Raw genomic sequence first — 26,060 nt, forward strand, 5'->3', positions numbered from 1 at the left:
ACTCTTCAATTCAACCAATTCAATTTGATTTGTTATTTCAGCGTTTTCTTTTCATTTTTAAGTGCTGAATGTCTCCATATAAAGATATTTTCCTTGCCTAGTGATGCACCCTGTTGGCCATTTTGTATATAACATTGCACAGTTTAAGAACAGAAATAAAATATGAAAGGCAGGTAGTGAGTAAATCGTAGTATCTGAATAAGCTAGATTATATCACATATAATTATGGTGGTAATGATGTAGTTACCCTCCATAGACAAAAAATAGCTAAGGAAGAACAACATGATTTGTGGCAATATCAAATAAAATATAATAAAATAAACGCTGCAATATATGTAATCAGTGTAATTCAGCTGTAAGAGGCTCATAAATAACTTAGCGCACTTAACTTTAACATTGTTATTCATAGAGTTTAGTAAAACTGAAACAAAGGAACATTATTTTAAAATATGAAATTGGGTCACATGCACATGCAATAGCATTCCTGCACAAAGTCATGTTTTCTTTGGGTGTGAGATGGTCATTACCCCAGTAAAACCTGCCACTTCATCATAATATATGTGGTTATGAGCACATATTTTTAACAGGCTTGTGCTGTTGATGCTGGTTTGCTAGATGAGAGCGGCAATAAATCATAATATTAAATGTCAGATATCCCATGGGACTGTCAAAACTCTCTGACATCAAATAGTTAAATGAAATATAACCAAAACTGAAACTCCAAATGGTGCAATTGCTCACTCAGCTGCTGCTTTTTCCAGATTCACTGGCTTCATTGGGCCATGTGTGTAATTCTGAATCATATCGTCTGTTATTAATGTCAATCAAAACTAGTCACTATGATCCAAATTGCTGATGTGCTCAGCTGTGGCTAAAAAAACAAAAACTGTTTGAATTTGAACTTATTCAAATATTGGTGATTTTATAGTTTTTATAGCACAATTTAAACTAGAAAAATTTGCATTTCCTGCGAAAATGCAGTGTGGATGCTTAAAGCTGAAGCTGTATGCAAAAACTAGCTGAAAAAGCTGAAAAGTTGCAGAAATTGTAAAAACTTTGCAGAAGCAAAAGAAGTTTGCTAAAATGGAATAACTTAGCAGAACTGCAATATCTTAGAGGAAACATAATACTTGGCAGAAATACAATAGCGTAGCAGAATTTAGCAGAAATATTGTAACTTACCAGAAACATGATAACTTCTCAAAAATACAAGAATTTAGGAGAAATAGTATAAGATAACAGAAAGAATATATTTAGCCAAAAATACTTAAACATTACAGAAACACTATGATTTAGAAAAATAGTACAACAGAGCAGAAATATTGTGATTTACCAGAGACACTGTGATGAACTATGAATATTGTAATTTTAAATTAAGACTATGTTTTAGCACAAATATTATAATTTGGCAGAAATACTATAATTTAGCAGAAATACTATATTAAGCACAAATCCCATAAAAAGCAGAAATACTGTACTATGATTTAGTAGAAAAACTATAATTATTCAGAAATACTACATTTAGCAGAAATACTATATTAAGCACAAATCCTATGAAAAGCAGAAATAGTATGATTAAGCATAAATACTACATTTAGCAGAAATACTATATTAAGCACAAATCTTATAAAAAGCAGAAATACTATATTAAGCACAAATCCTATAAAAGCAGAAATAGTATATTAAGCACAAATCTTATAAAATAGCAGAAATAGTATGATTTAGCACAATAGTAATAAGTTAAACAGAAAAATTGGAAAAGCAAAATGGACAGCTGAAAAAATGCTGAACATGCTGAGGGTCCCTCAAATATACTAGTTAAATGACAAAAATCTGCAAAAAAAATGCACAGGGAGAGAGAAGTAAGTTTCTAGGTCAGCCACGAATTCCCCAATATGCAAATTTGAATGCCTGAGGCCACATATATGATTGGCTGGCTGGGAAGCCGTGCAGGCCCTGATTTGTGGATTTGAATTCCTCAGCCCTCAGATATGATTGGCTGGCTTAGAAGCCATGAAGGCCCCAATATGCAAATTTGAATGCCTCAGGGCACATATATGATTGGCTGGGAAACCGTGCAGGCCCTGATTTGAAAATTTGAATGTCTAAGTCCTCACAGAGGATTGGCTGCCTGGGGACCTGGCAGAAATATATAGAAATACTATGATTAAGCATAAATACTACATTTAGTAGAAATACTATGTTTTAGCACAAATACTATAAAAAGCAGAAATACTATAATTTAGCAGAAATACTATATTAAGCACAAATCCTATAAAAAGCAGAAATACTATAATTTAGCAGAAATACTATATTAAGCACAAATCCTATAAAAAGCAGAAATAGGATGATTAAGCATAAACACTACATTTAGTAGAAATACTATGTTTGAGCAAAAATCCTATAAAAAGCAGAAATACTATATTAGGCACAAATCCCATAAAAAGCAGAAATAGTATGATTAAGCATAAATACTACATTTAGTAGAAATACTATGTTTTAGCACAAATAGTATAAAAAGCAGAAATACTGTAATTTAGCAGAAATACTATATTAGGCACAAATCTTATAAAATAGCAGAAATACTATGATTTAGCACAATAGTAATAAGTTAAACAGAAAAATTGGAAAAGCAAAATGGACAGCTGAAAAAATGATGAACATGCTGAGGGTCCCTCAAATATACTTGTTAAATGAAAAAATCAGCAAAAAAAATGCACAGGGAGAGAGAAGTAAGTTTCTAGGTCAGCCTGGGAGCTGCTAAATTTGAATCCACCAATCAGAGAGCCTGTGTACTTTTTCCCGCCAAAACATGTGCATCTTTTTACACACGCAGCACAGAGAGGCACAGGATTATTGCAGTCTATTTCTCATAGTGAGGACTCCCCTCAAACAAATGACCATAATTTCCAAACCGTAGGGGCTAGAGCGGTCATTCTTACACCGTTTTGTTCAGAAGAGATGGGGGAATCTTCCAGTGTTTACAATTTATCATTAAAATATGAATTATTAAAGATATTTGACTTCTAATGCACCATAACTGAGTAGAGCGAAGCAAAAACTGCCTTGACTTGCCCTCAAACAACGCTTTGTGACTTGAAATCTATTTGGAGTATCGATATCATTCTTTCACCGTAAGAGACAGCAGGCTTTGGTGAACAATCATGGAAATTTTCAGGTCTCTGTGGAAATCCATTAAAAAGATATGACGAGAGAAAAAAGTGCTTCATTTCCACAGTTTGAAATCTGAAGAAATCTGAGCGAAGGACGAATTTCCTACCCTCAAACAAGTCTAACTCATTTCAGAACGGTAATAGGTGAGAAAATAATTCTTGATTTGTGAGCGTCAGGGGTGTCTGAAGATATACTGGGACAAGCCTTATGTCTTAACTTTGCTTCGTTAAGGAGATATGACGATTCGAATATGCCTCTCATTACAGAAATCAAGCGGTGATTTTGAACAAGCTCTCCATTGACTTTCTATGGAGAGTTTGGCGACTTTGTGTTGGTCTGAGGAGATTTGCCAAAATTCTATAAATCCCACAACAATGATAGTGACATTTTCGGAAACCCAGCAAAAATACCTATGTTTTGATGTATAATTTGTGGAAGTTGAGTGAAAATTGAGCAAGTAGCAAGAAGTTGTTCGGACATGAAGAGAAGACTGCAAAACCTTCAGTGGCACACTGGAAGCCAAGTGCATAGCAACCATAACAACGCATGTATTTTGTGAAAAATCACAATTTTGCAACTGAAAACTTTAAGAGGCATAAAAGTAAAACGGTAAAAGATTTGAAAAATCTGAATCATACCTGAATAGCCCAATAATTTGAGAACATTTTAAAGTTTGAATGGTTGTTCTACGTGAAAATATGAGGAAGTAGTTAAGTTTCAGAAACAAGCAAATTTTAGCAGAATTGCAGAAGTTTCCCATTCATTTCAATGGGACAAATTAAGCTTAATATTTTAAAAAGTATAATAGTGAAAAATACCAAAAGACATAGCAGGAATTAGCAGAAATAGCAGAATATTTTAAAATTTGAACGGTGAAAATCGGCTGAAAATTGTGGAAGTAGTTAAGTGCCAAAAAGTGTACGGAAGTCCCAAGAGGAACTCAATAGTGTGGATGCTTAAAGCATCCACACAATAATTCACAGATATCTTTTGTAGAGCAAAAATATACACAAACAAACACTGAAAACAGAGCAACAAACTATTCTAAATATGAGCTCTGCCTTTTTCTGGATAACAGAACTGACAATGGGTAAGGCTCTGGTCACAAAATGAGAGGAAAGTTTAAACCCAAAAGCCACATTCAGGAGGTTATTTACTTGGAAGTCACTCAGCTGTTTGCTGTAAAAAGATTTAAGTGCAACAAGGAAGAGGAGTAGTCTGCAGCATTCTGCCATACTGCTGATCATCTCTCACCCTCAGTCATTCCAGTCATACCAGTGAGTGAGGATCTCCTGCTTCTTTATAAGACGGCGTGTTGCCATGGCATCGAATGCCAGCCATATGTTGGAGGCTGCCCTGGAGCAAATGGATGACATTATTGCTGGTAAGAGGTCCCTGCTCATGTTATCTGAAATTCAAAAGATTTCCCAGTTTGTAATTGCAGGCTTGCGTAAAACCAGATATATTCACATGATTTGAGTGTGAGTTCTTCACATCTTTGCATAGTAAGAAGAAAAACAAGTTAAAGATAAAGATAAAAGAGTTTTAAAGCATTTGTAGAGCATGAGAGACAAGTCTAGAGAAAGTGAAAACAGTTCTAGTTTTTATGAGATAACAGCTTTGCCTCTTTTTGCAATTGTCTTCCTAATTCTTTCTCATACTTATGCAATTTTAATATTTCTCATCGGTTTGAAAATCTCACAGCATACTAAATTCAAACACCACGACTTACATTTTGGCTTCTTCCCAACTGTGTTTTCTAGCAGAGGTGATACATTTGAGTCGCTGCTCTTTGTCACAGCCATAGTGGTGCTGTTGCAAAGGGTAAAAAAAAAAGGCTCTATTAATAGAGGTGGCGGCTCGATCATTATCATGCTTCAGCGAAAAACCATTTCACGTGCAATAACTAATGATCACACTCTGTCAGCAGAAACCAATATTTACAAAGTATACATCTGGCCATGTTCGCCATATGTCCTGATGTATTATTGCCCTTTAATTTAACTTCAGATATTATATGTGGAAAGCAACTTTCTGCAGTTTAGACATGGTGATTACACTAACTGCTACTACATGCTGAACCTCTAATTTGTGGACTTAAGAAGCCACAGTCAAAGTATGATGCTATTTACATTCAGCAAGCTGCATGAGAGCATATTAGTGCCCTCAAGAGGTCATTTCTGGAACTATTCTTACTTGCACTTCCTAGAAACTTTGACTTAATCAGTTGTGTACTAAGACAAATACCCAAGAAGTTAGTAGGATGGTTAAATAATTAAGGTGTGTGAATGTTACAGTATTGATTTCATGTGTCCCTAGGGAAAATGGGGGAAGGCCTGTTCATTGCTCGTATGCAGTTAGATGTCAAAGATTATCAGTCTCCAGAATGCAGTCAACAGTTGACCCTTCCCCCACCCTTGGATCCTGTCCTCAAGGCTCTTCAGCTGACTGAGGCCCTCAGGGCAGTGCTGGAGGGGCAGGGGAATGAGGAAGGACAGGATGCTCTCAGGAAACAAGTATCTGATGATACTGCAGATATTATATTAAAATGGTTGGAAAGAGGTGGGGTGAGTACTGATTCCCAGGTTTGTCACCCATCTATAACAGTTATAGAACACCTCACCTAGCATGCAAATCCATAGCTCGGTATGAAATATTTACAAGCTAATGTCTAAGAGAACTGAATTGATAAATATACTAATATTTTGACATGGACTAGCGCTACAAAGAACATGGATTTTATTAGCTGCATGATTTGGCTGTCTTTGATCCTGGCCATCAGTACCTGGAGGGCTTTTTCCTGTCTGAAGAAGTAGTGAGCTGGAAGCAGGATCTTTAGCAAATGGTACTGTTAATGAGATCCAGAGCTACTGGTTAAAGCACAAGCAGCTGCTCACTGTTTTTTGGTTGTTGTTTTCTTTTTTAATTCTCCCTTATCTCCATTTCTTTTTCTGCAGTAGTTGTCTGAGTTGTCCTTCAACAGTTTTTTCCCTCTTTTACTATGCTTCTGCTCAAGTTCGATATTGTAAACTTTATGCTCTTGTTCCCCTTCAGTGTCCTATAGTGCCCCCCTCCCCTTCTGCTTTGCCTGTACTGACTTCTTTCTCTCCACCACATCTGACAAGCATGTGTGGCAAAAAGTTTCCTCTCCCCTGTTCCCCTTTAGGAAGCCCCACAAAATTAGCTAGGCTGGAAGGTACTTAAGACAGTGCAAGAGAATACTGGAGACAAGCAGAGAAAGGAAGTCAGGGCAGAAAAAGATGAATGATCATACATGAGATGCAGAAGAAATGCTGAGTTGTGGTAAACACTGTAGCAGTTTGAGTACATGTGTTAGAGAAACAGGAGAAAGGAAGAGGGGCAGTTAAAAAGAAGTACAAAAAGGGAAAAGAAGAAAGAAAGGGAGTACAGCCAACTGGCATAGTTTGACTTATTCAGCTCAGCTCTAAAAGTCTCAGGCAGCCCAGACTCCAAACCACACGGACCTAGATCCTCTCTGCACACTCTGCAACTGCAATGTGGAGGCTCTATAAAAGTAGGAGATAGAGAGTGCAGCACAGTAAAGAGCCATTCTTTCAAAACGCTATGGATTTTGTGTTCTGGTTTCTACCAGGGGCTGAATTCTTTCAGTTTTTAACATTAAAAGTCAGACCTGCAGTGTAATGGGCCTGCAGAATGGAGTATGATATTGATTTCTACAAACATTTTGCCTGGCTCAGAAAGGTAAGATGTTTTCCACTTGCATGTCCACTCTTCTTACTTTCATACTGAACCAAAATTGCAGGGTCTTGTTTGTTTATTTTCTTGCAGTGTTGTTGCTTTTACAGTATAATTGCCGTTGCCATGGTAGATAATTTGAGGGAAGATGTGTTTAGTTTTTGAACTAAGGAGGTGTGCTGCAGAACACATGCCGTCTTAAACACACAGGTCCCTTGTGGAGCAGAAAAGGGGGCAATGACTATGAAGCATTAAAAATACCAAATGTCTTTATCTGGTATGTGATTAGAAAAATGTTTTCCATTTAGTTTAAGTGTGACTGTTAGAAAATCTTCCAATTTTTCAATGTTCCGTTTAAAAAAAGTTGGTTGCAAAAAGTGTTTTTAAGAAGCTAAAAAACACTTTTACAGAATCTTTAACAGTGAAGCAAACTGAGGTTGACTAGTGAGCTTACTTCTGTGTCATATGTTAAACTATTTGAGAATAATAAATGGATAAACAGGGTGAGATCATTTCCTGACTCTTTAACCTATAGAGTCTTTGGATAGCACATACCATCTTGCTTCCATTAAAGTCATTACTTATCACTGCCCCCGTTTGGTGAATTCTTACTGAATTCTTATAGGAATCCTTTTCATGCCAATCCTACAAGCTAATCATATGTTTGGTATTTTTTAAGAATCTGCAAGGGGAAAATTGGTGATCTAAAAATGTTTGTATAGATATTACTAACGTTCATAATACTGTGTGAAAATGCAATGTTACTTTCAGCTTGTTTTTGCATAAAAAACAACATAACATAACATTTGTATCAAAACTATGAAAACACAAAGATTCAAAAACTAGAAATGACTGCTCACTTTTGAACACTGTTAAAAGAAATTATTCTTCCAGTTACTCCCAAGATAGCCTCAAAAAGTCTTTTTTTCTGACTGTATCAACTATAATCCTGATTTGAAGCTTCAGATAGCTTCAGTAATGCTATTTTTAAAGAACATATATGGACTTTTAACACCTGGAGATAAGTTTCAACGCTGTGTATAGATCTAAACAACATGGAGACCATTCATATCATTATCATGGCATTATTTGTGTCATGTTGAGGCTGTGTGCAGGCAGTAGTGATGGCAAGGAGGATCCAATGCACAGACACTCAGAGGAAGAAAGCAAACTCAAACTCAGATTTATTGCTAGATGGTAAACAGAGAACTGCCAAAACTGAGAATACAAACACTAAACTGAAAATAACAATAACCTGAACTGGCAGACAGATGACTAGAACAAACAGCATGAAATGTGGGTAGATCACAACACTGACACAGAGAAACACAAGGCTTAAATACACAGAGGGAGCAATCAGGGAATGGGAAACAGGAGGGAAACACAGCTGGGGCAAATCAGGGCTGACGAGACCAAGGAAGCAAAACCTGATACAATAACACGAGACGCAGACTTTCAAAGTAAAACAGGAAAAATAACACAGAGATGCAGACTTGACACGGGGATACAGCAGAAGGGGAGACAGCAACTATGGATCACAGAGAGAAAACCAGAATACTAAAACTCTAACAATACCCACACAGAGAACCTAAACTAAAAATAATCCTATAACCCATAAGACAAAGCTAGAATAGAATGAAATAAACAAAATCAAAGAACCAAAAACACAAAACACTGGGTTGACGACCCAGGCACCCTAACAATTTGTTCCTGTCCCAACACATATTTTAGGAGAATGACCTGAATGTCAGGGTTGTATTGTTTTAACTTAACACAATTAATCAGGCCAGGAAGCAAGAAGACTGTAAGCAACATGTTATTTTGATATATTATCCTTGCAGGTAAAAAAAAAAGAAGTCTGTAAATACATTTAAATACATTCAAATATTATACTGCTAAAAATATGATGCGTGGACTATTTGAAAGACTATACTTTTTAAAAAAAATAAATTATCACAAACTGCTTGAGTTTATTTGTACAGACTTTTTAAACTGGAGTATATAATGTCCCTATGAGTATTGTTGAAAGGCTTGATCTTTGAGTTCATTTGTTTGCTCTTTACCGCGCTTGTACACTAAAGGTTCTGAATTATCCCTGACTAAACAGAACTCAGACGTCAGCCAACACTTCCCCCCAGTAATCAGCTGGTAAAAAATGTTCTACACAAATGTTAATGCTAGATAAGAACTTTTAAACCTATTACAGTCTTTGCACACATTACACACATTAGACACAATACAAAGTGTGTGTGTACATGTGTGTGTGTGTGTGTGTGTGTGTGTGTGTGTGTGTGTGTGTGTGTGTGTGTGTGTGTGTGTGTGTGTGTGTGTGTGTTGTGTGCTGGAAGACAGATTTGACCCACTGTGCTGCTACTCTCACTTAGCAGTGTAACCAGTGAGCCTAACTGCTGCCCTGTATTCTGAAGGTAAACCTCCATTCAAACGCTAACAGTGAGTCTTACCAGGAGCGTTTGTCCCGTCTGGAAGGAGACAAAGAATCACTAATTCTACAGGTACAGAAATTTCTCTGGATGCTTTTCACTTGTTTCATGCATCTTGAACACATCTCCATTGGGTTCTGTTTATAAAATGTATATGACCTATGAAAAGGTTGTTGCACTGGCAACATATTTAACAATAAAGTTGAATCACTTCCACACTGTATGATTCTGCATAAAATGGGCACATGATACCGCACATTCAGTAGGAAGTAAATCTAATCAGTGCTCGTATCAGATAGCAGTGTTAGAGAATAGAGGTGAGAGAAGGAAGGTGAAAGGACAAAGGTAGGTCTCAGTATTGTGTTGGAAATGTTGCGTAATTGTGTTTTTGTTCAACTTGTGGGTGAAGTAACAGTTTCAAAGTGGGTTTGGTGCTGTTACAACACTTGAATGTCTTGTTCTGTGTGATCTGTTTGCCAGTGAATGTGTAGGTGTAGGTGTGTTTAGCACTCAAGACTGCTCGGCAAGTGTGTCTTAGACAGGTTGAGGCTAGCACCTTTGTGTGCTGTAGCTGTGTGTGAGAGAAGTCAGATGCCCTGTTTGTTTCTTCAGCCCGCGCATGAAACATTTCTTTGGAAAATCCGTTCTAGTTGGCTGGTTGGGCCAGCTTTTTGGCATATGATTAGCTATTATGTGGCCTTAATAGTTTCTCTGCAGATTTAAATTTAACCTGGTTTCTGCTGAAATTGCTGGAGTCACTGAAGTGTGGCAAGCACAAAAAAAACCTTCATTTCTTTGAAAAGGAAATGTTTACACAGTTTGATCTGGCACAGATGTGGAAATGTCAACAAAAATGAGCAGCAGTCATTAACTGAGAAAAGCTGATATTAATAAATAGTGCACTGTGAGAAACTTTGTAGTAAAAGAGAAAATGTGAATCCTGAAGAATGCTAGGCCCAGGCTGTATTTGTGTGATAAAGTTCACATCTAAGCGATGTTAAAACCATTTTATTCTCCAGCCTTTGCTTAGAAAACACATCCTCATGTCCAATATCTTTCCATCCACCTTCACAAAAACACACAGGTGAGTGTGCTGACAGACCAGGTGGAAGCGCAGGGGGTGAAGATCAGCGATTTAGAGAGTTCTTTGATGGAGCATCGGCACAAACTCAACTCCACAGAGGAAATGTTACAGCAGGTATTCAACTGGCCTTAAATCATGCTCATTTTTGTCAAATCCTTCTCTGTACTAAATACTTGACTTTTATTGCTGGAACAAAATAAGGTATGAAAAGTTATTATTTCAATACTGTTACCCCTATATAATTAACTGGGACAGGGCCTCAGACTGTCCCTCTATCGTTTAATAAATTTTTTCTCATAAACTTCAGAATGTTATTTGGGATGAGTTCAGCATCATGGAAAGAAATTCCTTACTCAGATTCCAGTGCATCTGGCTGCAGATTACCCCAGCAACCAAAATATTTAGGACGCTCAGACTCATTCCAGGACAGCGTCTCAGAATGTCTGTCTGGTTCCTGCAGGGCCAGACTAGTCGGGCTGGGCAGGTGATCATAGCATGAGTAGCCACACCCCTAATCTATAACCACCAGAACTGCTTGCAAACAGGCATTAAAAGAGTAAGAAACAAAGGGAGAGGAGACGAGAGAGAGAGAGAGAGAGAGAGAGAGAGAGAGAGAGAGAGAGAGAGAGAGAGAGAGAGAGAGAGAGAGAGAGAGAGAGAGAGAGAGAGAGAGAGAGAGAAAACAACAGAGGGAGGGTGGAAGGGACGAAGAAAGGAACAAATGAGGAAGGAGGAACAGCTGAAAAAGGTGGAGAGATGGGCTGGAGAAAAAAGAAAATGAGGTGGTGCTCCTTTAAGAGTTACAAGTGTACAAGTGTGTATACTTTCAAGGACTTTGTTAAACAGTGGCAAGAACACTGAATGGAATAGACGTATGAAAATTTACTGAAACCACAGCATCCATGAAAGGAATACACTTTGGTTTCCTTTACTTCATGCAGACATTGGAAAATGAACAAGGTAGTATGTTTTATTCTTATATTGCAGTGCAAGCTCCATTCTACTGTTTCAGTCAGTTCTGACAAATTTCAAGAGTGCCAGAAGTGTTTCTTAGCTACCTGATTAGCTGTGAATTTGATTTGCAATGTCTACTTGTCTGTGCCATGCTGCCCGAGTGTGCAGAGTATCAAAGGGCAGCCGGGAATGGTTTCTTGGAGACATGGTCATTATGAGGCTTTGGACCTGAGCCGCAAATCTCTTTCTGGTGACAAAGCTCTAATATTTTCCATGTGCACTCTGGAAGAATTTCAGATACTTTCCAAAGTCAGCCTTTTAAATGGATGTATCCATACGTACAGTTTGCCTGCCTCCGATGATTATTTCTAGGCTTTAAGTGATTTAGCACCTGCTTGACATCAACCAAATTAGTTATACATCTGCCCGCATAGTCTGGCTTGACTCTCAAGCCTGTCAGCCATTCAGCACAGACTTTCGCAGAACCATTTAGTGGCAGCCTCTCTTAGCACTGGGTTTGATAGGCAGCTGTTTACAGGACAAAAGCACCTGTTGAAGATATTAAGTTATTTTGATGTTGTTCAAGGATGTTTGGCATGCTTTTGCCACCTCTCTCTCTCTCACACTCTCTCCACCAGTGCTGTGTGTTTTGAGTGAGCTGTGAAATGGGCATTATAAATAGTGGTCATGGGTTGTGTATATTTAGCCTCTCAAACAGCTTCTAAAACCAGAAGGGACTGTCATTACAGAGCTGGTAGTTCGCTGTGTCTCATGCTTAATGTTGGCTTTGTTCAGTAAGTATTAAGGGGATAATGTATTTGTGTATGTCTGTTTGTGTTGCTTCATGCTCTTGCTGAATGTTGTTGATGACAGGAACTCCTGCATAGGGCGTCACTGGAGAACCAGAAGCTGAGTCTTATGGGGGAGGTGTCCTACCTGAAACTAAAGCTGGCAGACATGGAAGGAAAACAGGGCCATGGGGGTGAAAGGCAGCACAAAGCAGAGGTATGGCTTCTCACTAAATTAAACAGGAAAATTCCTATCACCAGATATTTACACTCCAATTAAATGTACTTTTTAAAGTCAGCAATGTAAAACTTTGTCGTTTTCTCTTGGATAATATATACCCAAAAGCAAAAAGCAGCCATATTAAGCACGACCAAAAGTTGATTCACTTGTTCAATTTAATTGGTAGGCTATCAATCATTTCACCTTGTAAATGGTGGGGACAGGAGTAATTAGATTATCTAAAATCTTCATCAGCTTCTACTTTACTTCAGTCCCTGGAAATTTGAACTCTTCCTGGTATGACGAGGTAAACACAAAAATCAGCTTTGTGTTCTGATGGATCTAGCCTTGAAGTCTGCTGCTGATTTTATGGAAGACCGTAAACACATTCTGGACAGATGAAAGGAAACATTAAACCAAAGCCCAGCTCTGTTGTTCCTGGGAAAGGTCTACAGGAGAAAAAAAAGTATCCAAGGAGTTTAATGTTTTTTTGTCAGTCTCAACTGAATCCTGTATTTGCTTAAGGCTACTGTGTTAGGTTACCAATAGACCTCTGAGCATTCAGTGTCGACTTTAGAAAGAGAAAGCAGGGAAAGCAGGAGTGTTACTAGACAGGATACTGTAATGTATGTAGTTACTGTCAAAACACTCCTGGTCAAAGACTCTTTGTGTCCTCAGGTTAGAAGACTTCAGGCATGGTGGATGACAGGCCAAATATGAGTGTGTATAGGCTTCGGCCCAGAGAATTTTATTCTTAGTGGTGTCTACTGGTTGAGTAGGTCCTTCTCCCCATATTGGAAAAAAGATCATTTGAAGACTTTTGAATTTTGTAAAGTTTGTTATTTCTAAGCAGGAAAAAACCCCACAGTAAAGCACTATGTGTTTTAGCAGATTGCAGTTTTTAACTAATTTACAGTTACGTTTTTAATTCTCACTTGCTTTTCTAAATCCAACTTTCCCAGCTGCTTAGAATAAATAGAGTAGAAATAAATGTACTTTAATGGTCTCCCACGTGCTGCCTCTACTACACAAACATGCCCACACATATTCATGCTTCTACACATGCCTCCTTGCTGTAGAGCCAGCAAGCTCACAGTTAAATTTAGCCATCAAGGCGCTCTGGATCATCTGTCATATCCGCTGTACTGGACCTCAAATGAGACTTCCTCTGTCCACAGTCCCAGCATAACTCGGCTGCTTGGCTGCTTTCTGAAGGAACACTGACAGGCATCACCTCTGAATTATTCACCCCTACTGAAATGTATCATTGCAAATAACAATTTTGTTTTTGAAAATGGCGATATAGTTATGATCAACATAAATAGCTGCTTAGCAATGCCCGTTTGAAAAGAGACTGACACTGGGAAACCAACCAATGACGTATGTTTTTCAAAGGGTTAAACATGTATTTATTGAAGACTACATATGTACCTGAAATACATCAAAAAATGTTGAAAAGGTTAATTTCTACTAATATATACTGTATTCACACTCAGACAGACAGATACCTGCCCCAAAATTTTTCATCTTTTCTTTCTAAACATTTCTCTCAATCTTTTTCTCTCCCACTACATCTGGCAGACTGTAGTGAATTTCATTAGTGAGCTGCAGGAGCAAATATATCAGTTTCAGAAGGAAATCAATAGCAAGATCCAGGAGAAAAAGGCCCTGGAGATCCCAAATGACAGCAGGCTTCCTGTGGAGTGCCCCGCTGAGTCTTCTGAAAGCCAGGATTCAAACCTGGGGGTGCCATGTGACAAAACCTCGGGGATAGTGAACAAACTGGAGGACACTCCAAACGGGGCCGATGGAAACACAACTACCCTGGAAGAGGGCAGTTCAGATGCAGAGCAAAAGTACTACTGTGGAGGAGAAAGTGTAGGCATAGCTTACTTGCATGACTTCTGTTGTTGCGTACAGCATGCGTTGTCTTACTCTGGTGTGTGGGATCCTTAGGTTTAGATGCAAATGAAACCGCTCACCAAACATCCTCAACAGCATTTATGTTGCTATAGAAAAACCAGCAAAACTAATAAGTGCCTGACACGGTTAAGAGCTGCATTTAGTGTGCTGTGTCTTGTGTGAAAAAAAACAAACAAACAAAAAATAAATAAATCCTCTTTTAAAAGTAAAATAAATTTTTTTCATTTTCTCACACATTCTGTTACAGGGCTTGCTTAAGGAACTCAGGATTCTCAAGGACAAAGTCGAACACCTGGAGGATCAGAAGTTACAGTACGAGAAGAAACTCAAAGCAACAAAGGTAAAAGAAAGTTCAGCTTTATGTGCTGTGTGGACGTTGCACTACACCATCACTTCCCAAATTCCACCATTAACTGTCCACTCAGCTTTCCTAAAAGCTGTCCAATCTGATGTTCCTGCCAGTTAAGTGAGTCATTCCTTTTTGCACATGTTCTCCCATTCTCAGACACCTATGTTTATTTGGGAACTCTGCAAGCTATTTTACTTTCTAAGTTAAAGCATGATAGAAATATACCTAATAATAGCTCTTTAATCATTATTGTTGTAATTTGGAGTGATTTAATGATATTAACTTTTTAGACTTTTCCCATTTTTACTTGCTCTCACCATTTGTCCTCTATTATGATAAAATCTCTACCACTCCCATTATTTTTACATCTCTCCCTGTGTTTTTTTTTTTTGCTATGTTTGTGGTACAATAACTATACACGTCTAAATGCTAAATATGCCTTGTTATGGTGTCAACTTGTTTGGTCTCCTTGCAAATCTGGTTTCAAAGGGCACGTCTGCTAATTCCCTTATAGATCTATTCGTTCACAACAGACAAGCTGCTGCAAATGGTAATTGGCAAGCTGTATAGTTACACCTTGACTGGCTTTAGGGTATTTATTTCTCAAGGGAGGCTGACAATAATTATTATAATTTAATATACTCTTATTCAAAAACATATTGCAACCTGCCGAATAGCATAATGAATAAATGCTACATTTTATAGAAACATTTTTCCTTGCAGTTCTCAGGTGGACACTTTGGTTACTAGCATCAGGGCCAAATGTCCTGATCAGTATTTGAGATATGAAGTTTATTTTCCACTGCTCATTTGCTTCCACACGCATGCTGATAGAAAACACAGGCAAACAGATCAGCTTGAGTCAATTTCATTACCATCTGTGTGTTCCTTCTGTAACTTGCTTCAAAACAACCTATAAACTCCAGATAGCAATGACCTAACATTTGGTACTCTAAACATCAGAGAAGTGATATTTACGTGCCTTCTTGTGGGTTTTCATATATAAGCAATGGTGGAAAAAAGTTTTGGGCTTCACTCGAGGACATGTGCTGACACTTAAACTTGAAATGCATACATACATCTTATTTTTATGAATGTGGAAATGTTTTTAGGTGTTAATCTTTAAAGAGCACATGCAGTACACGTCATCTGCTGGCATTTATTTCTCGCTGTGTGTTACCCACAGGCAGAGATCAGCAGCCTTCAGCAGCTCCTGCACAGTAAGAACGCTGAGATTGAGAGCTTGCACTCTCAGCTGCTGGCCAGACCCTCTTTAACCACAGAGAGCACAGAGAGAGGTAAGCAAAGCTGCCAGCCTCAAGCCCTCAGCCGACCTGCCAACAACAGCGTCTCACTCAAAGTTACCCAACTTGATAGGTGACACAGTTAATGACTCTTGTTTGCACTTTCAGTTAAAGTAACAACTATGGAAAAAGCCAGTCTCAGCCCTAAGTAAACTGTCTTATGAGTTTCTGTCTCTCTCTCTCTCAGAGGAGTTGTACAGGAAGAGACTAAACACCAAATGTAAGCCTGAGCAGTACATAATGAAAATTGTTCTAAACCCACTGGCCATGTCTACTTTTGATCTCTCATTTATTTCCCTTCTTCAGACATGCTTCTCTGTTTCATTATCTTTCATTTCCTTCTGCTCTGAGGGGGAGTTTTGACAATCATCAGCTTGTTTCCTCAATAACTTGATGCATCTCTCCTCCCTTTCACTTCTTCTTTATCGATTCCTGAAGAAATAATATTTTTGTCTGTCATAGATAACTGCTTCTCTGGGCTACTTGCTTGGTACAATCATGGTCACTTACTAGCAGTCTTGTGCATATGATTGCAAACGCTGCAGCAAAAGTGCCTGTGTTTGCGTGCCCAGATGTGTCTGTGACTAATAATAACAACAACAGCAACAATAAATATATCAATAACAATTTACTTATTAATGTGCAACATCAAAAATAAGAATAGGAAATAGTGTGATTCCAGTGTAAAAAAAAAAAAAAACTTCAAATGCAACATAAAAAAACAGAAGTTGAAAGAATAAGATGCAGCTGACCAATGATTATCAAAAAATATAAACTCTATACTAAGAAGAAGCTACTTTATTTCTCCATTATTCACAAGTGGGTGACACAATGGGGGGCTCTGCAGTTTTTAATTTGGCAGAGTTTTTACACTTGATGCCTTTCTTGAACGGGACCCGAAAGGGATAAAATTTATGAAAAAGCCTTACGCTATAAATGAGTCTTTAGAAGTGATTTAAAAGAAGACACGCTTGATAGTTTTTTGTCTTTGAGCGTGTGGTGGAAACAGGTTCTGCCTGAGGATCCGAGGCTGCGCACCGGTCGGCATGGGAAAAGCAATTTGAGTATAGATTCTGGGGTCAGGCCATGAAGGGCTTTAAAGCTAATAAGTAAAATCTTAAAATCAATACTGGGCAGTAGTGTGGAGTCATTAAGACTTATGCAATATGTTCAGTTTTCTGGGTGCTTGCAAGAGGTGTGGCTGCTGCATTTTGCACTATCTGAAGTCTATTTAATGCTTTCTGACTGAAACCTGTTAAAAGACCAATACAGTGAAAAGATCCAAGAGGAAATAAAAACATGAATGATAGTCTGAATGTCACTAAAACTCAGTATTAATCATATTCTCACAATAGGTGGTCACAGACTCAAACTATGATTGATGGCTAAAAAAGTCTTCGATGAATTTAAAAATAAATGGTTGGGAGAACTCTCGTGATGAATAAATCATTGATTTATGTGTTTGCGCCTTTCCTCGTTTTCTAAATAACTATATGCTACTAAAAAGATCTATTCATATCAAAATTTATATGACACGAGCAGAAGCCTATACAGATTTATAATCAGTGTTGGGGTTTCTCCTTATAGATCAAGAACTGCAGAAGCTTAGGAGTGGTATGAAATCACTGGCAGCTGCCAATGATGAAAAGGTACGTTTCTGGTGACCTGTAAACCTGTCCTTTCCCAGCTGTGATCATAGAGTAAAAGCTACCATCTGTATTGTCATCAGTTTACTGTCCTACAGGCCTGTATATGGATATGCTAACATCACTGCTTCTTCGAAGCTTATAGTGTAACAGTTTTTGGGCTGTGTCATTTGAAGAGGCAACACCCCTTCAACCATTTATAGCACAGAGGGGCTTTTGTATTCTCCCTCCAAGTGTATTTTCGACTTTAAAGACCCACAGACATTGACTTACATGTGGCACACCAGCGAAGACACACACGTACCCACACCCTAAGGCAGGCCATTTCAGGAAAAGCCACACTTAAGCAGGCCTCATTCTGCCAAGCCTAATTTTGGAGTGAGCTACATTAAGAGAACCATAGCAAAACCGGGCATGGGCACCACTTCAAAAAACACACACTCCATGCAGCTGGTTACCACAATCTCTATCCATTACTTTGATCTAAAGGCCATATGGTGGAGGAAAAACATTTGTGCAGTATATCGGTCAGTAACTGGATGAAGCAGGTAGTCCATATGGGTGTTTCCTAACCTTAAATAAACATCTTAATTGTGTTTTATGGACTTTGGACACTTGTTACCTTGTTTTCTGCAGGACCGACGTATTGAAGAGCTCACTCTGCTCCTGAACCAGTGCAGACAGTTCAGAGAGGTCTCTAGTAAAGCAAGGCAAGGTAATCAGCTTACTCAGTGCTTTATCATTCCCTTGCAGTGCTTATATTATGACGCGTCAGTGTGATGAAGCCCATCATGCGTTATTGTTTTAAAGAGAAATGGATTCTACTGCTTGAGTGGAATACAAAATCCTTCTCTTTGTTACTGTAGCACCATCTGCTGTCCGCACATTGTCGAATGGCAGGAGCCTGTCAAGCAGCAGTGAGGAAGAAGAGCAGGGTCTGATGAAGAATGGTGACACCTCGAGTGCAAAATCGGAGGATGTGAAGTCTGAAGTGGGTGCAAAAAAATAAATTAATCTGCTGGTCTCAAAAGAGCTGATCGATTAGTTCCTTAAATATTTCAATATAAGCACAGCCTAATTATTTTAATTGTATATTAAAATGTTTATTAACCGCAGGCTTCGACAAACAGTTCTGCATCCCAGCAGACATCGATTTCATCAGTCCAGAAAGACAGCGATTCCAGGTAGTGCAGCAGCTTTTCATTAAAGGGTCATTCCAATATTTCTTAGGAGGACTGAATTTATCGATTGTGATTGTCTTCACAGATCAGAAGTACAGACTTTATCAAGCAGCATGAATGACATAACAAATGGAAGTGCGCAAAAGGTATATTTCTTAAAATGTGATACAATTCATATGAAGAATGTTTTAGCTCACAATGCTTCCCTGCTTAGTTCTTTTATAGTTTAAGATCTGCTATACTGTTTCTGATGAACGCATAAGAGAATCACAATTAACTATACATTTACAGATGTATTTATATTTATATTCACAGATTTCTTTTATCATTTAGAAAAGTCACTGTCTTTTCTGTTTGTATCTACTCTGTTCATCCAGACTGGCCCGAGTGAAATGAGAAGTCACACGCTGCCTGTGAATTCCTCTCTGTCAGAACAAAATGGGATCGGAGACAGCAGCAGTGAAATACAGAGTCAAAGGTCTCCAGCTGGGAGTGAAGACGGAGACTCAAGCCAAAGTAAATCCCAGCATATTAAATCAAGTTTTCCTGACTCCTGCTTATGGTTATTTATTATATAATGGCTGGTGTTCTGTAATGAACCTTGGTGTACTGCAGAATCCGTTCTCCATTTCTATGGAGAAGGCGATAGCCTTGTAATTCCCATGAGTAAAGGCGGTATTCATATTTGGAGGAAACCACTTTATGTCGACCAGGCTACTTTTGATCATAGCTAATTGCAGAGCCTCCTGACAGAGCAGATGGATCATGGTATAGACTTTCATACTGAGCACGCCCTCTCTCTTGCTCTGATTGACCACATTCATCCCAGCTCCACCCATCCACAGCATGACTGACCAATTTTAACTTGAGCCCCACCCTGATTTCTCTTTGCTGCAGTCTGCAGGAGTGAGATGACTGTCTGTAGCCTCTACCTCTACCATAAAGATCAGACCTTGTAAAATTTAGCCTCTAATCCCTTTCTTTTTCATGGGGCATTAACTGATGAATTATTTGCTGAACTCAATGGCCTGTATCCTGAGTCTCTCTACTGAATAGAGCACTGTGTAGCAGCCGGCCACCCTGCATGCACCACTTTGCTCTTAATGTCCTCTTTGCTATGAAAATGTAGGAAAAAAACAAAAAGCTTTTTATGGGTTTTTACTCAGTCACCACCATCATCATCAGGAGTTCAACGCTGATCGTGCCAAAATTACAGGAAACAGCTTAATCATCCATAGAGGCAATCAATCAAATGTGACTTATTTGGCAGGACTACAGTGGAGCTTTGTCTGCTTATATTATCAGAATAAACTCAAATTTTCAAATGCATCTTTAATTTTTTTATGGTTTAACTGGCCATGTAGAAGACACTTTGGATCATATTTTTACTTTGTAATTTACATAACATTTACTGTGGTTTTTGTATCCTCCCAAAGGAAAGCCAGAGAAAGGTGATGACAGCACCTCAAGTGACACTTCCCCTGTTCATTCTGGCCAGCGAGCTGTGGGCTCACCAGAATACATGAAGAATAACAGGAGCTTCAAGAGACTCTGGGGAAAGTGAGTTTGGGAGCATACATAAATACATCAAATACACAGTGCATTAACCTAAATGACTGCCAGATAGCTGGAAAAAAACCAACAACTAAGAAATGCAAAAAAGTTTGATTGATTTGGACATTTATGATTGATTGATTGATTTACACATTAAATTATGTGAACATGGCATGTACCCAATGGTTTATAGGATGTATGTCTTAAATGTACATATATATTTATAAAAAATACTTGTATGCACTCTGCCTTATTTCTTTACTTTTAGACTTTTTTTAGCTGTTACTGGAAAAAGGTGTTACTGAATTGATAAATTAAATTTACAATATATTCTGTTTTTGCTATTCTGTTTTCTTTTTTGGATTAAAAAAAATACATGATAACTGTTTCCAGTCACATAAAAAAGATTTATCAAACTCTTGCAGTCCTGTGAAACTAAGTACACCCTGTGATTTGGTATATTATTTGAAACAAGAAACAATAACTTCACATTGTTGTTGAGGAATTTTGGCACATTCTTCTTTACAATGTTGCTTTAGTTCATTGAGTCCTGTGGGCACAGCTCTCTAAAGGTCTTACCACAGTATTTTAGTCAGGTTAAGGTCTGCACTTTGGCTGGGCCACTGCAGCAACTTGATTTATTGTTCTTTTTCCAGCCATTTTGTTGGAAATTTGCTGCTGTGGTTGGGTCATTGTCCTGTTGCATGACTCACTTTTGGTTTAGCTTTAGGTCTCAGACAAATGACATTACATTTGTCTGTAGAATACCTACAGTACAGAGGAGTTAAATCATTTTGTGATCAATGCACTTGACTGCTGTAGACCAGCAAACTACCTAAACTTTTCCCTTTTACAGAGGTGCTCACACTTTATTATGAGCAGCTAGTCCAGTCCATTTGATAAACAGCATCTGGCTGTTACTGGCCCTCTGGTTACTGTTACTGGTTTCTATGGAAGCAGTTGAGGTGTACTTACTCTTTCATAGGACTGCATAGAGTACCTTGAAAGCTTTCTTTTCAACATAACTGTATATTTTAAAAACATTACTTTGAGAATTAATAACTGGCAGTGTTTCCAGTCACATAATTTTCTCTTCTCCACACAGACTTAGAAGAACACAGTCTGGAGGCCTTCCCGCTACAGATCCAGATTCTGGGCAATTTAGAAGAGGGGGACTGCGTGCGACTGCTGGTCCCAGACTGACCCGAACCCCTGAATCATTTGACTCAGCACGGTAAAACGCTATCTGATCTTGTAATACAATATTTTAAGGGTTATGTATCTCTGAATTGACCCTTGTAATTTGCTGTTTTAAAATATTCTGCTGTGGTTTTCATGCCACATCCTCTTCATCACCATTTCCCAAATGGCTACAATGAAACACGACTATTGGCTAATTTGTTGTTTAATAAAATTACCATAAATACTTGAAAATATGGCAATTAAAAAAACCTTCTCCTAATAAAATAACAATTTTTAACGTTCATTTTTAAAACTTCTTTCCTATCAGTGATATGAATATTCCATTCAGCCAGTGGACCAAGGAGCAGGTGTGTGGCTGGCTAGAGGACTATGGATTGGGCCAGTACGTTAGTCTCTCCAGACAGTGGGTTGAAAATGGACAAACACTTCTGTCTGCCACACCTCAGGATTTTGAGAAGGTCAGAATATAAACCCCTTACAAGCTATTTACATAAAAAACCAAATCTCAAATTTTGAAATAAGTTACACTCTATATCATAAATTAAAATTCATTTTTATGTCTAAATATTAGACTTCATCAGAATTGCACGTGTAGAGAAAATGAAAATACCTCAGTATTTGTGTGATAAGACAAACTGTTCTTTGTAACCTCAGGAGATGGGTATGAAGAATCCACTGCACAGGAAGAAGTTGCAGCTCGCTCTGCGCGCATTCACCACTAAAGCTATAGAGAAGTCCTCAGAGCTGGACCACATCTGGGTCACCCGTAAGTCTATTTGTGTGGAATTATTTCAAATTCTCAGGCTTATGTGTTCACATGTAAATCAGATCTACAAATACCATACCAACAAGAATATTAAACCAAAAAAAACAAAAACAACTGTAACTGTAAATGCAATTTTAACCTTCCCTCTAAACTCTTAAATGTCTTCTAACTAAGCAGTTCCAGTGGACATGCTTTAAACATGTGAAGCAACATTAAAGTGAATGAATGAAGTTGACGGATTTTGTTTTGAATTTTACACACCAATTCAGGCTGGCTGGATGATATTGGATTGCCACAGTATAAAGACCAGTTCCATGAAGCTCGAATAGATGGTCGGATGATACAATATCTCACAGTGGTAAGGATTAATCTTACACATACTGCTTTAGATTTTCTGTAATTTGTGGCCTGCAAATGCATTCATCTGGCTTTAAAATATAACTTAAAACCCTAAAAAGTGCATTATAATGAATTGACAGATTTTCTACTGTGCTCATGCTTATATGTCTTTTTTGTTTTCCTGTTCGGACAGAATGATCTCTTGACTCTAAAGGTTACCAGCCAACTCCACCATCTTAGTATTAAGTGCGCAATTCATGTGCTTCATGCCAATAAATTCAACCCAAACTGTCTTCGACGTAGGCCAGTGGAGGAGGTAGGACTTTTGAAAGCTGTGTCCCTCAAATAGAGTTTCCGAGTGCTGTAGAATCAACACATTATGTTGTTTGTTTGTTTGTTTGTTTTACTTTCCTTTGTCACCTGAGTTTATGTAACAATTACTCTACTTTTTCATGTTATCCAGTATTCTTTGCAAAAAAAATTGTAAATCTTAACAGCTGAAGCTCAGATATAACAAGCTTCTATAGACATTTAGGAGGTGATGCTCTGGCTGATGTAATCGCATCCATTTCACACAAGATGGCGACAATTAGTTGTCAAATATTTGTCAAGATAAAGCATCTAATTTTATATCTGCTTTCAAAAGCCTTCAAGACTATTTGTTTATGTATTTCTTTAATGTGCTTAGAATGAGTTTTACACACGTACATGTATAATAGAAGGTGGGGTTTTTTTTTTATTTCTTTTTAAATTTTGCTTTTAGAAACATCCTCCTCCTTCAGAAGTAGTGCAGTGGTCTAACCATTGTGTGATGGAGTGGCTGAGAGCAGTTGACCTAGCTGAGTATGCTCCTAATCTACGGGGCAGCGGTGTTCACGGTGGACTGATTGTAAGTCATGTAAATTTGTGATTCGTTTCTTTGTGATCGTACCAGTTGTATGTGCTTATACTAGATGGGAGCAGAGAGTTCATTATGTTGCCTTTATCTTTGGCAAACATAGATTCTGGAGCCTCGCTTCAGCTCAGAGACTTTGGCCCTGCTTTTAAATATTCCTCCGCAAAAGACTTTGCTCCGTCGTCATCTCGCAACTGCATTTTCTGCTCTGGTCGGGCTTCAGGCCATGCAGGAGAAACGAGAATATGGCAATGCTACGGGCCATGTGCCCCTCACTACAACCGCAAAAGTAAAGGTAAGAGCACTATTTAAATCAGTGAAATACTATGCAGCCTATAATCAACATTATTTGTTAATACATTGGCCTTTTGTGTGTTTTTAGCCGAAGAAGCTGGGCTTCACTCAATTCAGTCACCTCAGAAAGAGGAAGCCTGATGAATCTGCGGACTATATCTGCCCGATAGACAGTGGAGCACTAACAGTAAACGGAGTTTCTCGCCTGCCATCTTCAGCACAAAGGGGCCTCAGCCCCAGGTTGGACAGACAGGCTGAGCGGGAGGAACAAGTGGGTATCAAAGCTCAAACTAATGGCCCCAAACAATAATTAAAATGAAGCACGGAACGCCATGCTGCCCACCCCACATATATCTAAGTGACTTCATAAATCCAGCGGAAATTCTAATGCAGACATTTACCCATGATGCATCTGCTTTGTGATTTGCTGAAAGGGCTGTGATGCAGTATTTAGCAATTGTTAATTGTTGTTAATGTTTATCTAATTAGATAATATTCATCTTAAGAAGGTGATGATTAATGCCAGTGTTTGAATTGTTTTAATAAAGCTACTCTGCATTCCTTATACAGTGGAATTCCAAGGCTTACAATTTTGCTTTTAAGCATTTTATCAACTATTTTGTATGTAGACTTCTTTAGACTTGGTAAGAATAATGATGACCTTTTCTTGTTGCACATGTGGATTTTTGTACAGTGTAATAATGGATCAGCTACCTTCAAAATGTTTAAAGTTACCTTTAAGGCTTCTGTATAAATCTGATTAAACATTTTTTTGCAGCTTGAAATAAGGCTTGTTGGTTTATGGGAACCTAGAACCCAATTTTGTCCTCATTTGCAGTAATTAAAACTTGTATTATATTTAATTTAAAAAAATGATCCATAACACTAGTTTCCAATAATTTGTGATGCCATCTGATACTTAAAGACTTAAAGAGACTAAAGACTGCCCAGTAACAGTCAAACTTTAATAAGAAACAAGGAATTGATATCAGGAGAAAGTCTGAATATTTGTTTTAATGGAGCTGATAATGGTGCAATAGTGCATGTTTTGATTTTGTTGACGATTTAATAAATTCATCAAAGAACTAATGTTCTCTATATTGGAGTAGTTGTATAGTTTTCACACAGTTAAAATATTTTTTCTAAAGCATCCTCTAAAGCATATATAGGGGTAAATATATGCAGTCATTGTGAAGTAACTGTTATCTGCAGAAAAATTTTCTGTGGCTTTATTGTAAAGTCAGAATAAAATAAAATGGAAACTCTGTAAAGTTTCCATGGCAACTATTTCTGACCCGCCCCGATTCACGAACCACCCATCCCAAAACTATTGTAATAATACCTTAGGAAAAGGGAAATCCATTGCCTTCCCGCTACAGATCCAGATTCTGGGCAATTTAGAAGAGGGGGACTGCGTGCGACTGCTGGTCCCAGACTGACCCGAACCCCTGAATCATTTGACTCAGCACGGTAAAACGCTATCTGATCTTGTAATACAATATTTTAAGGGTTATGTATCTCTGAATTGACCCTTGTAATTTGCTGTTTTAAAATATTCTGCTGTGGTTTTCATGCCACATCCTCTTCATCACCATTTCCCAAATGGCTACAATGAAACACGACTATTGGCTAATTTGTTGTTTAATAAAATTACCATAAATACGTGTGTTTGCACACGGTTGCAGAGCTAGGGAATTCACTAGGATTCTGCCAGCATTTCTGGAGCTGGCAGTCAGGGCAGCAGTCATTTTCTCTCTTAACCTTCCTGCAGAAGCACACAGCCTCAATTAGACCAAACACAATAATTAGTGAATCTTTTACCTTTGCATATCATTAGTTCTCTAACAGAGAACACCCTGATCAATGATTATAAATGACAGGTTCATAAATAAATTAATCCTGCTGACAAGAGTGTAACACCACTCAATTGATCCATGTTAAATGGAAATTAGAGGGATGCAGGAGTAAGGACTCAGAAAGCAGGTATTACAGATTTAAAGTTAAAGTGATAAAGAAACTTTTTTTTTTCATAATGATGCATATTAGGTATCTAATGTTTATGACATAAAGCTTTTTAGCATTCATGCTTAGAAAATGTTGAAATAAAGTTTTTTTTGTTTTTATTTGAGCTTTTTTTTAAACCAGCAGATGTCAGTGTTGCCTGTGCATACTGCATTGTGGCAAACTTGGCAGCGCTGAAACTTCACGTTGACTCAGTGAGGTGCAGC

At 38.0% G+C, this 26,060-nt stretch overlaps 1 protein-coding gene across 5 annotated transcripts; it reads left to right on the forward strand.

Moving 5' to 3' along the window:
- The first annotated feature begins 4,392 nt into the window (after nucleotides 1-4,392).
- Nucleotides 4,393-24,715, forward strand: ppfibp2a (PPFIA binding protein 2a). Of its 5 annotated transcripts, XM_085452875.1 has the most exons (24): nucleotides 4,393-4,558; nucleotides 5,494-5,741; nucleotides 9,318-9,404; nucleotides 10,417-10,530; nucleotides 12,244-12,375; nucleotides 13,960-14,256; nucleotides 14,549-14,641; nucleotides 15,837-15,948; nucleotides 16,142-16,174; nucleotides 17,542-17,603; nucleotides 18,237-18,315; nucleotides 18,467-18,591; nucleotides 18,717-18,784; nucleotides 18,867-18,927; nucleotides 19,159-19,297; nucleotides 20,218-20,341; nucleotides 21,441-21,569; nucleotides 21,846-21,996; nucleotides 22,193-22,304; nucleotides 22,574-22,662; nucleotides 22,837-22,959; nucleotides 23,407-23,532; nucleotides 23,645-23,833; nucleotides 23,921-24,715. In XM_085452875.1, the coding sequence occupies exons 1-24, from the start codon at nucleotides 4,495-4,497 to the stop codon at nucleotides 24,140-24,142; spliced, it is 2,979 nt and encodes a 992-aa protein (XP_085309001.1). In that variant the 5' UTR covers nucleotides 4,393-4,494; the 3' UTR covers nucleotides 24,143-24,715. The 5 variants fall into 5 exon arrangements, with proteins under 5 accessions (XP_085309001.1, XP_085308999.1, XP_085309000.1 ...); XM_085452873.1 differs by lacking the exons at nucleotides 4,393-4,558; nucleotides 5,494-5,741; nucleotides 13,960-14,256 and adding an exon at nucleotides 6,335-6,897; XM_085452874.1 differs by lacking the exons at nucleotides 4,393-4,558; nucleotides 5,494-5,741; nucleotides 13,960-14,256; nucleotides 16,142-16,174 and adding an exon at nucleotides 6,387-6,897.
- Nucleotides 24,716-26,060: the final 1,345 nt, after the last annotated feature.

The sequence above is a fragment of the Copadichromis virginalis genome, linkage group LG1 (assembly GCF_057382275.1).
Source record: "Copadichromis virginalis isolate Kocher_CV1m ecotype Utaka linkage group LG1, C_Virginalis_male_GT1.1, whole genome shotgun sequence".
NCBI classification, from domain to species: domain Eukaryota; kingdom Metazoa; phylum Chordata; class Actinopteri; order Cichliformes; family Cichlidae; genus Copadichromis; species Copadichromis virginalis.

Coding starts and splice junctions, on each gene's coding strand:
- ppfibp2a (XM_085452875.1), top strand. CDS start 4,495: ATGGCATCGAATGCCAGCCATATGTTGGAGGCTGCCCTGGAGCAAATG. Junction 18,316..18,466: donor CTCTAGTAAAGCAAGGCAAG/GTAATCAGCTTA, acceptor TTGTTACTGTAG/CACCATCTGCTGTCCGCACA. Junction 21,997..22,192: donor CACCTCAGGATTTTGAGAAG/GTCAGAATATAA, acceptor TTGTAACCTCAG/GAGATGGGTATGAAGAATCC.